Here is a 15,149-nt window from a genome sequence, read left to right on the forward strand (position 1 = left end):
TAAGAAATAAAATGTTTTACCAGAAGTCTTCTAGAGACATACTATAACTCGCTAACCTGTAGAGATCATTCAAACGGGAGGAATTTCAAGAACTCAGATGAATATGTTTTTCCCCCCTCACTCCTCAAGCCATAGCTGAAAGATTACAGCCCACTCTTTCTTAGTAGTGAGAGAACGGCCCTCTTTCTGTAGTTGAGATAAAAATATTTTGAAATGAATAAAATATTTTAAAATTAATGGACCTCTCTATAATTTTTTTCTTGATTCAATTTCTTCTGAGAACACATTAAGTTTCATAAGTTTAGCCCAGGGCTAAACATGGCCCAGAAAATTCTAACACATGATTTTCTCATTAGATTCACTTTGAAAGCGAATAGAAACCACATGGAAAAACACACAGAAAAATAAATTCCTGGACTATAAAGATGATCCAGAGTTTTCTTTACATGTCACTTACCTACTCTTACACCCAATTTCTAAAATAACAAAGTATTTTTAATCCGTTTTCAAGAAGATGCTCTAATCTTCTATAAGCATGCATTCAAAGGAGGAAAACATTCTTCAGATGTCAAGATTAAATGTGTTTATTTCGAGTTAGTGGATACAGTGGTATTTTAGATACCAGCACTCCAAGCTACACCTATGTATTTGCCTCTAAACCTTCACACGTTGTCAGTTTCCATTCCTCTAACATTCCATCATTGGGCTTCCTAATTTCTAGCAAAGTCATAGTTCAGTTTTTTTTTTTTTTAAAGTAAGAACAAGATGATCACCGCATTGTGCTTCCAGTGCCCCCAGAAGGATTATAATTCTTTTAAACAAAGGTTTATTGTTTTCAGTAAAGGGGGAAATTGATAACAAGAGCACTAGTAATGGCACGACTAGAAGAGAAAGAACAGAATACAGATTAAAAGAAATATTTTAGGCTGGATGAGTTAGTTTCTCCTTAGTAAAAACTCCACATAATATTATGGACATGATGTCAAAGTTAAATTGTTCAATTTGTGGGCCACACACTTAAGCGTATTGGCTAGTACATTTTTGCACTTAAACAGAAGCAATACAAGCTTTATGTTCTACCATTACACTTCCAGTTTGTCACTTATTAATATACCTGCCAACCTAATGATTCTTGCATGCATTAGAGTTTGCTTTTGTAGAGTTAATTTTATTTTCCCCATCCCTCCCACTCCCGTAAACACTGCAATGTGAACTCTGCCCAATTTTATGAGAATGTTGCAAAGGACAGCTCTGTGCCACCTCGGGACAGGAATTTCCTGTCTCCTCCCCAGGCTAGAGACAGATCAGTGGTATTGATCACATCTCATCTTACATGCAAACAGACACTGTTCCTTATTTTCCCCATGCCAGAGGCATATGAGTCAGCAGGTATGCATACAAAAATGGAATTAAAAAGGAAAAAAAAAGAAAAAGAAAGAAAACGCTTTCTTGTTAAAGCCTATCGTCCTAAAAGGAATCCATTGCTTTGAATTCACTTAAAGCCTGTACAGGCGAAATGTGTTTCTTCTGAGAACCTCGTCTCACTCGTGTCTGGAATTCTTCAGGCTTTTCTCTCTTCACAAGGGGCTTCTTCTCTGGTGCCTTCATCTTCCAGGATACGACAGGTGAGTTGACAGCTGCTGTCCCATAGACCTTCTGGTATTTTGTTGAGGCCACATACGATGCTTTCACCGTAAGGACAACAGCATTCATCAGGTTTTTAGCTGCCTGGATGAGTGACGTGGCACTGTCCAGCTAGAGTAGAAGAATGAGATAAAAATGGGTTAGTCAAGGCCCAGCATTCAGAAGATGGAGGTGCAATTTCACAGTCAAAACAAAGTTGTGTCTGTGCAGGTATACAGTATTTCCATAAAGGAGCAGATTATTACATGATAAAGTGAATAGGTTAAAAAACAGTCACCTGTCTTCTATTCCTAATCCCACCATAAGAAGGAGAAAAAAAGGGGATATTTGATGATACACAATTTTCTAAAATCTCAATACCTCTAAAGACAAAACTTTTTTTTAATCACGTAAGAATTCCAACATAACAGAAATTTTCCAAAGTGGAACACCTAATGTTATTACATTAGGCTGACTGGTAATGATAACAATTACTTGAATGTTTGAAAAGCATTTGGCAGGCACTGAAGAATAAAAAGTTATAAGGGTTTTCCATCTCAGTTTTATGGTTCTCCCAGTGAAAGTGTCTATTTATAAATAATTTCTCCACCCTGACCTCTGGATTGATAGGGATGCAGGCAGCTAGGCAGAAGAATATATCCATGGATACACTGACTTTTCAATTAGATGTCTGATATTCTACAGTAACTGTCTGACTTTTCCCAGGTCTTAAATGTACCTCATATAAAAATATCAACAATTGTGTTAGGTGTGTTTAGGTCAGAGAGCACTCAATAAGACCCCCCTATTCATGTACTAAATGAAATATTGTTTTTTTAAAGAAGTGCCAAATGCTATTTTAAGAACTTTTCCCCACTCAACTCTCACAACAATGCTATGACGTAGGTATTACTGTCATTGCCATCATATGGTGAGAGATCTAGTGCACACAGAGATCTAGTAATTTTCACAAGTTTACACAGCTTAAGTGATAAGGTCCTTCAAGACTGTACTACTGTGCCATACTGCCACCCTATTGGGTAGGATGACTTTAAAATTGTTAAGACAAGTCGCAGCTTAGAGCAGCATAGGTGTGGAAATTCATATCCAGACTCTAAGGCCAGGGATTTTTCAAGTTACCTCTTTTCTGCTTTTCACCAGTTAGGCAGCATGTTACATACTTCATACTAGACCATTTAATATCTGTTTCAAACTCCTAGACCACAAAAGCTGAAAAAGTTCAAAACTGCATTTCCCAGACTCCCATTCAGTCAGGACTGTATGTGTCACCCAGTGACAGGAAAGAATTAACAGCTGGACTATAAATATTACTCCAGCTTCAGGGATGCCTGAATGTAATCGGCTCTTCAAACTTATAGTATCAGTTAAGGAAATGTATCCCATTGCAGCTAAATGAGGAATTCAAGGCTGTTGCTAAGGAATGTGCTCCTAGTTGCTGAGGCTGTTCACTGTATAACTTGTAATCAATGACTGTAGCTACATCAGAGAATGGGAATGAGGCATACGACCTTCTGGGTGTGAGGAATTAACAGTGTTTATGCCCAGTGACCCCAAACACTGTGACTCCCCAGGTGATATGACCTGCATTCACTTAACTTGTCATTTCCTGTGAACCAAGCAAGTCTCAAGTAGTGACTGGGGACATCAGATGTTACATCTAAGGGCTCTATTATGTTGTCCTGGCTACTATCTGTTTTACATCCTGTATTAAAGCTAAATAAACATATTCTGAACTTAAAAAATTCTATGAGAAATAAACTCAATTCTTCTACCACAAAAAGCTTATAAAATCAGGTCATTGGAGAAAACAACAGAAGGAGCTTTTTAAGTATGAATTTCTTCCAATGCCATAAAATTAAGGCTTCACCATACACACACACTCATACATACACACATAAATTAAACGTCAGTATTACACTGACTCCACAATAATATAGAGAAGCAGAGATTTGTAGATTAGAGCCATGACTCAAGGAATATATAATTTACTGCTTTGCAAATGAAATCAACCAAATGGATAGAGTAATTACTTACATTACCAATTCTATTACACTGTATAAGATGTCCATACACCAAAATAACCATTTAACCAATAATGTTTACTTTATACAGCATACATTTCTAAAGTCAGATAAGGAAAAGAAAATTCTAGATTATTCACATTAATAGGAGGGAAGCCAAGCACAGATTAGTGCAGTGATGTTCTAAGTATGGTCTCTGAACCAGCAGTATCAGCATCATCTGGGAACCTTTCCAAAATGCAATCTCTCAGGCCAACCCCCAAATTTCTGAATAAAAAACTGGTAATCCAGGAGATTCTGATTCATGCCAAAGGTTGAGAACCGCTGTATTAATGAAACCCAAAGACTATCTCAAGGCCTGTTTCATCCAGTGATTTCAAGACTTTCACCATCCACAAGTTTGGTAACATTGCAGCTCGTTAACTGATTGAATTTCGCTTTTTCATCTTTCCAATGATACTTTCAGGTAGGAATATAAATAATGAAGAAAAGAGATAAGATAGCAACATGCTGGGACAATTAGGAGATCAATCATGGTTTCTTTAGAGCTAGATACAATACCCCTCAGCCAATTGACAGTTCCCCGTAAGTCTGTCAGGTTTCAAAAATGAGCAATATTCATTCACAAAGTTAGTTGATTCTACTGTGGGCTATGAGTGAAGAGAGGGTAGAATGATATTAATACATCAGGGACAGTTGTGTTGATTTGATTTGGAGCAACAGAATTAGTAGAAGTAGAATAAGACAAAGTATGTCTATTGTATTTTAAATTGTATTTCCCCAGAAAAGCAAATCTTGGGAGAACTGAGGAAGTCCAAAGAGAAGAATTACAAGTAATCTGGAGATTTTTACCACAGATTCCATTTTCAGATAGATGGTGTCTAATTCTGCAGCAAAAATATGATAGCCTCTTTCTTCTTCAGAACCCCTTTGTTCTCCCAGCCTGATGCACGAATCCTGTGAATAAACCTAACACATTGGTTGAGAGTGAGATGATTCTGAATGATTGAGCCAATGATTTTGTTCAAACCACCTGTAGCGGAGGTACTAAACTTCTGGCAAGGCAAAACGAGGAGGTGAGGTCCAGCTAAGCCTGAGAAAATACATTCCAAGGTAGTAAGGCCAATCCAAAATCAATGCAAAATTTGACTTTTTCTTAAAAATTGAATTCCCTAAGGCTAAATTTTACCATTTGCCCTTTACCCACCATAATGATTTAGATCATTTTCAGCACCATCATAATTTGTTTTATTTAAAAATGGGTTTGCTTTATACTTGTCCAAAACAGCGTTGAGACCTGGTTTCCAAGTGGAACATTTTGTTAAAAATTCAGTTTCTAAAGAAAATACCTTAGAAACCATAAAGCTACATTTCAAGATAATATTTAAATAGAAGGTTTATGAAAACATTTCACATAACTGCATTCTATTTCATAATGTATACTGTAACTAAGGCATTTTCAAACAAAACATGTTAATGAATATATGTAAATGAAGTTCTCATAATAATAACCAACATTGATTGAATGTTTACAAGTTGCTTGGCATTGCTTCAGTCCTTTTAGTTAATTTGCATGACTCAAGAGTCAAAGGAGAAGGCAATGGCAACCCACTCCAGTACTCTTGCCTGGAAAATCCCCTGGACGGAGGTAGGCTGCAGTCCAAGGGGTCACTAGGAGTTAGACATGACTGAGCGACTTCACTTTCACTTTTCACTTTCATGTATTAGAGAAGGAAATGGCAACCCACTCCAGTATTCTTGACTGGAGAATCCCAGGGATGGAGGAGCCTGGTGGGCTGCCGTCTGTGGGGTCACACAGAGTCGTACACAACTGAAGCGACTTAGCAGCAGCAGCAGCAGAGTCAAAAATCCTTCAGATAGAGACCTCTACAACACCTTTTACAGATGAAGAAAGGAAAACTTAGGGAGGTGAGGTAAGGTAAATTGTTCCTGTTCAGTTCAGTTCAGTCGCTCAGTTGTGTCCAGCTCTTTGTGACCCCATGAACCGTAACACGCCAGGCCTCCCTGTCCATCACTGACTCCTGGAGTCCACCCAAACTTATGTCCACTGAGTCAGTGATGCCATCCAACCATCTCATCTTCTGTCATCCCCTTCTCCTCCTGCCCTCAACCTTTCCCAGAATCAAGGTCTTTTCAAATGAGTCAGCTGTTCACATCAGGTGGCCAAAGTATTGGAGTTTCAGCTTCAACATCAGTCCCTCCTATGAACACCCAGGACTGATCTCCTTTAGGATGGACTGGTTGGATCTCCTTGCAGTCCAAGGGACTCTCAAGAGTCTTCTCCTATACCACAGTTCAAAAGCATCAATTCTTCAGCACTCAGCTTTCTTTATAGACCAACTCTTACATCTATACATGACTACTGGAAAAACCATAGCCTTGACTAGACGGACCTTTGTTGACAAAGTAATGTCTCTGCTTTTAAATATGCTGTCTAGGTTGGTCATAACTTTCCTTCCAAGGAGTAAGCGTCTTAATTTCATGGCTGCAATCACCATCTGCAGTGATTTTGGAGCCCTCTAAAATAAAGTCAGCCACTGTTTCCACTGTTTCCCCATCTATTTGCCATGAAGTGGTGGGACCAGATACCATGAATCGGCAAAGTAGGAATTAGGGCCCGTACTATCCTTTTCTCACCAAAGCCGAACAACTGAATCACTATACTGCATTACTTCCCTTAAGCCTCACTCAGTTTCTGGGATCTTGTTTTTCAGTCACAACCTATCATTCAAAATGAACAAATCTCAATTATTAACTCTGTCTGGGCATCCTATGGGCTTCCGAGGTGGCTCAGTGGTAAAGAATCTACCTGCCAGTGCAGGAGATGCAAGAGAGGTGGGTTCAATCCCTGGCTCTGGAAGATCTCCTGGAGCAGGAAATGGCAACTCACTCTAGTATTCTTGCCTGGAAAGTTCCATGGACAGAGGAGTCTGGTGAGCAACAGTCCACGGGGTCACAAAAGAGTCAGACATGACTGATCACACACGAACAGGGAATCCTATAAACATGACTGAGTCTAGTGAGAGCTTCTATCTCCTGCTCTGTGATTTTTGGTCTTATCCTCAGAGCCTGGATTCTTTATAACTTTATCTCTGGGTGTTGGATGTGCAGCATCCGTGCATGCTAAGTCGCTTCAGTCCTATCTGTCTCTTTAAGACCCTATAGACTGTAGTCCGGCAGGCTCCTCTGTGCATGGGATTCTTTGAGATAATACTGGAGCACATTGCTATACCCTCCTCCAGGGGCTCTTCCTGATCCAGGGATGGAACCCATATCTCTTGCATGGAACCCACATCTCTCTTTACCTCTGAGTCACTGGGGAAGCTTTCGGGTGTGCTACTGCCCAGTAATCCTTCCTGGCCCTTTGGCTGTTCTCCTGGCTTGGATTCACCATAATGGCAGCAATGTCTGGGGTCTGAGCCCTGCAGATTTGTCTTGTACTTGCTCAGTTTCTCTGAAGCATGTTCAATCTATGGCAGTAATGACTGGCTCTACACTCAGGGTGGGGCTCAGCAACTCTGATGGGTGTTCTAAGCCTTTAACTGGGCTGGTCTTCCTAGCTTAATAAGTCTCAAAGCTACCCTAGTCATTCCTCAAGCTGGCTTACATATATACTGACTAGACTCATCTACAGAAAGATACTTGTATATTTTCCTGCTCAAAGGCCTTTCTACTTCTTTGAGTATGCACATGCCCATTTGTACTCTCTCATGTTGGATTCTTTGCAACCCCATGGACTATAGCCCACCAGGCTCCTCTGTCCATAGGATTCTCCAGGCAAGAATATTCGAGTGGGTTGCCATTTCCTCCTCTAAGCGATCTTCCTGACCCAGGGATCAAACCTGCATCTCCTGTGTTTCCTGCATTGTAGGCAGATTCTCTACCACTTGAGCCATTGGGGAAGTCCTAAAATTCTTCAATCAAGTCTAAGACAAGTGGCTACTTAATTAAAAATAATAATAATAATAGCTTACATTTAGCATATGTGACCCTGAGTCATTCTCTGGACTAGCTTCTCAAGTTTCCCTTCTCTCACCCAATCTCATTATGATAGAGGAAATACTATTGTGTTCAACTGGAACTTAGAAGGGCCATACAGCTTGTCCTGTATCATGATGGTAGTAAGTGGTAAAGCCAAGATTCAATCCCAGAAAGCCTAATTTCAGAGTCCCTGCTCTATCCATTGCTTCATGCTGTTTTCTCAGTTTTGTGATAGCAGACAAATCCACAGTCCTAAATTTCATCAAACTGTGCTAGACTAAGTCTCCCTACTCCATCCCATAGGTGTCTGTTGTCCCTAACCACAGAAATTAGGCTTCTTCTAATTCTGTCACTATTCTTTTTAAAATATCAAAGTACTATTTTAAAAAGGCAACAGATGTTTGCTCACATCTTGTTCTGTTACAGTCCATGAAAAGCAAATAGGGGTGGGAGAACTGTTTTACAGTCATTTTTATAGGGTTTTTCTGGCTCTTTTCTGCCTCTCTTACCACTCTATTCTTCTTCACCTCATTTAACACCTAATAGACATCTTTTTCCCTGCATTTTCTTATTTTGTGTTTTGAATAGGGAGAAATACTAGGGGGAAGAATTTCCTGAATTATGATTCTTCCATTAATCAATATTTGTGCTAATTTCTCATGTCAAAGCTGAAGATTGTTGTGAAAAGTGCTTATAATGAATCTTTAAAGTTTAGAAGATCATCTGGAGATTTCTGAAACCCCATGTCCTTAAGTTTTATGCTATTCCATTAACATGGGGTTAATATTGCAAGAGGTGCTCAGTTTCAGCAGAAACAGAATTTGACACAAACGTGACTGCAAGACTCAAATCACACATGAGGGTGCAACTACATTCTTGAAACACTAATTATCATTTACTCTTTACCCTACATCCATCTACTTACACATTTATTCATCCAAGGATTTCTTCACAATAGATACCTATTGTAACTATGTTGTGTCAAAATATTAAACCAAAAGTTTTAATTTTTGTTCAGTTTCTAAGTCAAGTCCAACTCTTTGTGATTCCCATGAAGTTTTAATGCTCTATTGTATATCCTTTAGTTGGATGTGAGGTGCTAAAATCCCAGAAAATAGAGGGATCTACCTTGAATCAGATAAGGATAGGGTAGGAAAATAAAGCTTACTGGTGGACATGATGTCTAAACTCACTTTGATGGACTGAACAGAACATTGTTGGTGCCTAGATGGTTAAGAATGCTGAAGAAGGACAATTTTAAATGTCATACAGATGGGTATATATGGATGAATTCATCCAGGTGATATTAATAGAAACAAGAGGGATGCTGCAGTGCTCAACTGTAGAGTTTAACTTTGGACAAATGAAATAGTGTGTGTGCTATAAGTAAGCGGAGTGAGTTATCAGAGGGAGAGCTGAAATTCTGTGAGTGAAATTCAAGAAAACCATGTTTTGTTTATATCGGTTTTCCCAGTTCTACATACTCTAAGTATACAACTTATGTCAATTTCTGATTTCTTCTTCCCTTCACATTCCTTATTTAGTGTTTCTACAGAGAGACATGATAGAATGTGGAATGAAATATTAAATCCATATTCTGCCCTCAGGTCAAAAAGCCCAATGAATCTACTAAAAATTTTTTCAGCATTATACCTCTACTATCAAAATCAATATTCTTTTAATAATCTAAGACATAACATCATCAAGAAATATCTTAACTATTCCCTTGACAGACAAGGCTACTTTTGATTCTGTTAAGTAATTAGCAATCCCTCACCCTTGACAATGGTGAACTTTCTGGGACTAACCAGCAATAAACCAAAATGCAGTTTAGATTTAACAGCTGGTTTAAAAAACAAAACAACCCACCCTCCCACCAATGACATTGAGAAAAGTGCAAAATAATGTGAAAGAGATGGAGAGAAATGCCTTGGATTAACCACATATGACACAGTGAACATCTTAGGATGTTAATTTGTGAGGATCGGACATATAATTACAGAAGAGAATTAGAGTTTCACTATGTTCTACATTAATCCATTTAAAATATGCATGTAGAGATAGAAATACAACCTGGAAATGAATCTATTTTCTAAAAAGCTGATTATCTATTACCACAAAATAATGAATCAGAAATGGCAATTCATGCAAATCCCAAGTACAAAACAATCTGTCCTTGCATTAAAAATAATACAAATGTCATGGGACTACTGGCTAAGTTAAATTGAACAAAATAAACCAAATCATTTTGAAGGTGATTTTGAAATATAAAAACCAAGGAATGATTACCCCAAAAAGCTTAGGAGAGCCTGGGAGAAGAGACCCAGCCCCTTTTGGGCCTAGGCTATTTTAATTTTCTCAACTCAGAACTGATGGCACTGATGACTTTCAAAATGTTAAAATGGGGAGAGTCCATTTTAGCCCCTTGCAAGATCTTTTAATGGAACTACTTTAGTGTTTAACATATAAGAACAAGAAGTATTTTAATGGGGCTATACTATACATATTCAAGGCCAAACTTCCCATCCCAGTTTGGATGGGAAGAAGTTGTGATGGAAGAACTTATAATAAATTGAAAGTAAATACCTTGAGAAAACTAGAATCTCTCTACTGTAGCTGGTCATTTATTTATATTTAAACAGTTATCTCTCCAAAAGGAGTCACAAATTGCTTTCAGGAAGGAAAAAAAAAAAAAAACAGAGGTTTTGCTACAAGTCAGCTTTGCCGTTAATGAATGGGAGGTTAGAAAACCAGAGCATTGCAGCCTATTATCCGCCAAGAAGAACATTTCATGTTTAAAAAATCCATGAGGCTTTGAAGAGATATTTGATCTCCTCCGAAACTGTGATACATTTGAAATACCTTGAAATATCTGCCTACTTTTTCCAGAGTCTATATCAATAACACTTTTTAAAAATGGTAGCAAGTCCAGGGTAATAAATAACTGAAGCAAACAAAGACATGGTGAAAATTGCATCTTTCCCCCTTCATGGATATTTCCATGCTTGCAAAAAAGTTGATTTCTGTGTGGATAGCCCTCATTTCAGTGCCCAAGCCCACTCACTCTTCCTCATCAAACATCAACAATGAAATAAACTAGCAAAGCCAAATTCTTTCCTGTTAAGCTAGTGACAGTGGTGAACAGGCTGCTGCTGCTGCTGCTAAGTCGCTTCAGTCGTGTCTGACTCTGGGCTCCCATAGACGGCAGCCCAACAGGCTCCCCTGTCCCTGGGATTCTCCAGGCAAGGACACTGGAGTGGGTTGCCATTGCCTTCTCCAATGCATGAAAGTGAAAAGTGAAAGTGAAGTCGCTCAGTCGTGCCCGACTCTTAGCAACCCCATGGACTGCAGCCTACCAGGCTCCTCCGCCCATGGGATTTTCCAGGCAAGAGTACTGGAGTGGGGTGCCACTGCTTTCTCTGAGTGGTGAACATAGAGGGCAGCAATTTGCTATTAACCCCTAGGTGTTCATGGCAGGCATTATTAATCAATCATGGCACTTTGCTCCCTCAGAATCTGCTCAGTGGCATGGAAAACAAAATTTCTTCTCCTTCTCCAAGAGGTCATATTTTGACAGATGTCAAAAACAACTTGATACAGTTTAGAACACAGTACATAATCTACTATATATCTCTACTTCTATATTTAAATTTTTTTAATACTTTCTGCATTTGTTACTACTACTCCTATCACAGACAAGTATTTTTATCTAAATGGTGCAGCACTTAATCTTTATTTTTCCCTGTAGTTAAATTTCAGGGAGAAATTGAATATTGTACTGACATCATAGGGTTTTAGTAGCTCAGTCATGTCTGACTCTTTGGGACCCCATGGACTGTAGTCTGCTAGGCTCCTCAGTCCATGGAATTCTCCAGGCAGGAATACTGGAGGGGGTTGCCATTTCTTTCTCCTGGGGATCATCCCGACCCAGGGACGAAACCCACACCTCCTGCATTACAGGCAGATTCTTTACTGTCTGACCCACATTTGACAGACATCATAGCATGATTTGCTAATTAATGAAATCATTAAATAGAAGACATAGTATGAACGGAAGTGCAAAGCATTGGAGAGAGAGTGATTTAAATCAAGTGATTAAAAATTAGCTGAGTATATTAACAAGTATAATGTCTGAGGTGCAAATGGCCATCACAGGTATCTGTGATTACTGTTAAAGAGAAAATAAGCTGCATTAAATCTATTAATATTAGAACATGCACCAATCCTTGATAACAGTGTGAAAATACTGTAGTTTAACTCCTAAAGAGTTAGTTTCATTGCAAGGATGTTCCCAGTTGATTACAAGATTTTGAAGTCTTACAATTTTAAGTAGTGGATCAGTCACAACAGAAAGAAGGACAAGAGGTTCACTATTTTTTTCTGCACAGTTTCCTTGAGTGCTGCCAGGGAGGCAGCTGGTGCTCTACCAAGGCTGAGGCCAGTTAGGAAATCTGTATGAAATGGCTCAAGATGAATTGGCAAAGACCTTAGCAGAAAAGCCTTGCAGTCTCAGCCAGGCTAAGAAAAAAATCTCCAGTGTTGCTGAGAAATTTACCAATTGGCTCTCAGGTAACCTTCCCAACTGGACATATTTGTGTTTTCCTTTCCAATTCATTTCAATAGGTAGTAGCTCTTCCTAGTCAGCTAGTCTACTGATTAACTCTCTTCATTTGCATTTTTTCAATTATAGGTAAGTAAACCTTGGGGACTCCCATGAAGGCTTAATTACAGTCAACAAATTTCCTAAATATGGCACAGAGCCATTTTTTTCCCTCACCATTAAAGGCAGAAAAGTTTTTGCTCAACCCCAAGCAAGGCATTCTTGCTAACCTTGGAATCCAAAGAGAAATGGGAGTATTGGGATGTGTTAACCCTTGGAAAATTATAAACAGGTATCTCTACTCCTCCAGGTTGTCTTCATCTCATTGTTTTATATTTCTTTTTTGTTTTCCCTATATATTAGGATCTCTTGGCCCAGAGGTCTTCTCTGGGTTGCATTCTCAGAACAATAGAAGCATAGGAAATATATCCAACAAGAGAAGATGTGTTAGTGGATATGTTAATGGATATATACAAAGTAGCTTCTCTAGTGTGGGACTCTGTGCAAATGGACTGTAGCCCTCCAGGCTCCTCGGTCCATGGGGATATTCCAGGTAAGAATACTGGAGTGGGTTGCCATGCCCTGCTCTGGGTGATCTTCCCCAACCAGGGACTGGATGTGTCTCCTGCAGCTCCTGCATTTCAGGCAGATTCTTTACCATACACACACACACACACACACACACACACACACACGAGAGAGAGAGATATCCCTGGCCCGGGAGACAATCTTTATATCACATAAATAAACCATGCATTGATTGTTGATCTTGTCATCTCTGATCTTGTCTTCACCATCTAAGGTTCAGACCTTTAAAGGGCTAAAGCTTCTTTTAGACTTCCTTGTAGGACAGCCAGCCAGCAGAAGATCACTACCTTTGATCCCTTTATTTCCTCCATTCTGCCTCCCTAAGCTGCATTATCATTATTGAGAGGCAAATTTAACACAAGCCAGTGTCCAAGAATCCAAGAGAGATACATCTTCACACAATGGATCACAAAGAGCCACCAAGGAAACCAGTACTCTCAGATGTGCTGAACTTGTATGGCTGTGATAGGTCTCTTGTAAAGTGATGAAAGCAATCTTACAAAATGGCCCTTAGAAGCCAGCATGCAATGTGCAACTACTAAGTGAAGAATAGGTCAAGAGTAAGGACCACAGTTTCGATGCTGGTTGATGGAGGACTGTGCTGGGAACTGAGTAAACTGGAAGTCTGGATGATTCATCTCCTTCCAGTCACTCCCCTCCACATTCAATCACTAGCAACTATATCATGTGGCATTATTCATATGTTGGGGAAACTAAACTCCCATCCAGCCAATGCCTCTCTCCTCATTGGGTATGTGGAATCTGTTATTGTTGTTTAGTAGTTAAGTCATGTCCAACTCTTTGCAACCCCATGGACTGTAGCCCACCAGGCTCCTCTGTCCATGGGATTTCCCAGGCAAGAATAATATAGTGGACTGCCATTTCCATCTCCAGGATCAAATCCTCTGTGGCTACCTGAGTTCTGGATGAAGAGAGAAAAGAACAGCAGAAGAGATGCCTTCCCCAAGGAGTGTTTGCTGCCTTTCAGATCCTAGTCCCCTCTTTACACCCCATTTTTCCAAATCATAAACATTCTCTCCCTACTGGCAATATATTCTTATATTTCATGCTCCACTTCCAGCTCTCTCTGTTGCTCTATCCTGTTCTATCTTTTCCTCTCTTATATTGAAGAAAAGTTGGACTCTGGATTCAAAACCCAGGGTCAAACCCTGATGGGACTAATCACTGGCTGTGTGATGTTGAGAGAGCTACTTAACCTAGCACTACCTGAAATTATCTCTTATTTTATCTAAAGTAAAAGTGAAAAAAAAAGGACTTTGTAGAAGTAAGTATTGAATTAGATAATAATAACCCCTTGAAGCTGCACACCTAGCACATGGAAAGAAAGTGAAAGTGAGAGTGGTCCCTCAGTCGTGTCTGACTTTGCGACCCCATGGTGTAGCCTGCCAGGCTTCTCTGTCCATGGGGATTTCTCCAGGCAGGAATACTGGTGGGGGTTGCCATTTTCTAGGGGATCTTGCTGACCCAGGGATTGAATCTGGGTCTCCTGAATTGTAGGCAGACTCTATCCTCTGGACCACCAGGGAAGCCTAAAGCACATGGAGTACCTTAGAAAATCATAAACCTTCTTCCATTCTGTCCAGCACTTGGGACTCTCTACCATCACCTTGGTCTGCTGCTAATACCTAATAATTAGTTGAAAGGTTTTAGGGATAAAAAGAGAAGTTCACAAGGAGAATAGAAAAGCAGCAAAAGTTGTATTTTTTCTAGCACTACTGAAAATTTTAGATAGAGGAAGGAAGGCTCAAGATTCAGTACAAGAAAACACAGGGGATTTATGTATGGTATCCAAAATATCTAAGAATATTTAGGGCTTCCAAGGGTTGGAGAAAGACTTGGTAGTAAAAAAGTGAAGATGACCCTAGTAGGAGATGGAGGGAAGATAATCTGGTCTGGGAAAGTAATGTTTAAAGATCTAGTTTGAGAGGCATCAAAAGAAATAGTATAAAACATTTTACCCAACAACATATATGGCCTAACATTTCAAAAAAATTCAGGCCTCTCCAAAAAACCAGGGTCTTCATTTTGGTTAAGATATTATTTTCAGGTATTTCCTACTAAAAAACAAATAATGTTACCTGGGAAGTTTAATAGCCTAATTAACTCAACTCTTATATTGTTGTCAGAACCTGGTTGACAGTCCTGGCTACCTCAAACATGGTTTCCCTTTTGCCCACCAAATACTAAGGATCAACCTCTCAAGCCCTGTTTTTCAACTCCATTTAAATACAACTGAGTTCCCTAGATTTTTTCCTAAAGTCTTAACTCTATTG

At 39.3% G+C, this 15,149-nt stretch overlaps 1 protein-coding gene across 2 annotated transcripts in view; it reads right to left on the bottom strand.

Annotated features, from left to right (window-relative positions):
• Positions 1-568: 568 nt before the first annotated feature.
• The window catches only part of LOC120860803 (catenin alpha-2-like), a 1,410,064-nt gene continuing 1,395,483 nt past the window's right edge, over positions 569-15,149 (bottom strand). Inside the window, exons 19-20 of one of the 2 annotated variants that reach the window (XM_040236521.1) lie at positions 4,518-4,634; positions 569-1,755 (exon numbers count right to left, since the gene is read on the bottom strand). In XM_040236521.1, coding sequence (XP_040092455.1) covers positions 1,468-1,755; positions 4,518-4,634 — 405 coding nt within the window. In that variant the 3' untranslated portion in view covers positions 569-1,467. The remainder of the gene's footprint in view (positions 1,756-4,517; positions 4,635-15,149) is intronic. The other variant, XM_040236522.1, reaches the window with a different exon arrangement.

Source organism: Oryx dammah, unplaced genomic scaffold, assembly GCF_014754425.2.
Source record: "Oryx dammah isolate SB20612 unplaced genomic scaffold, SCBI_Odam_1.1 HiC_scaffold_11203, whole genome shotgun sequence".
Classification (NCBI taxonomy): Eukaryota; Metazoa; Chordata; class Mammalia; order Artiodactyla; family Bovidae; genus Oryx; species Oryx dammah.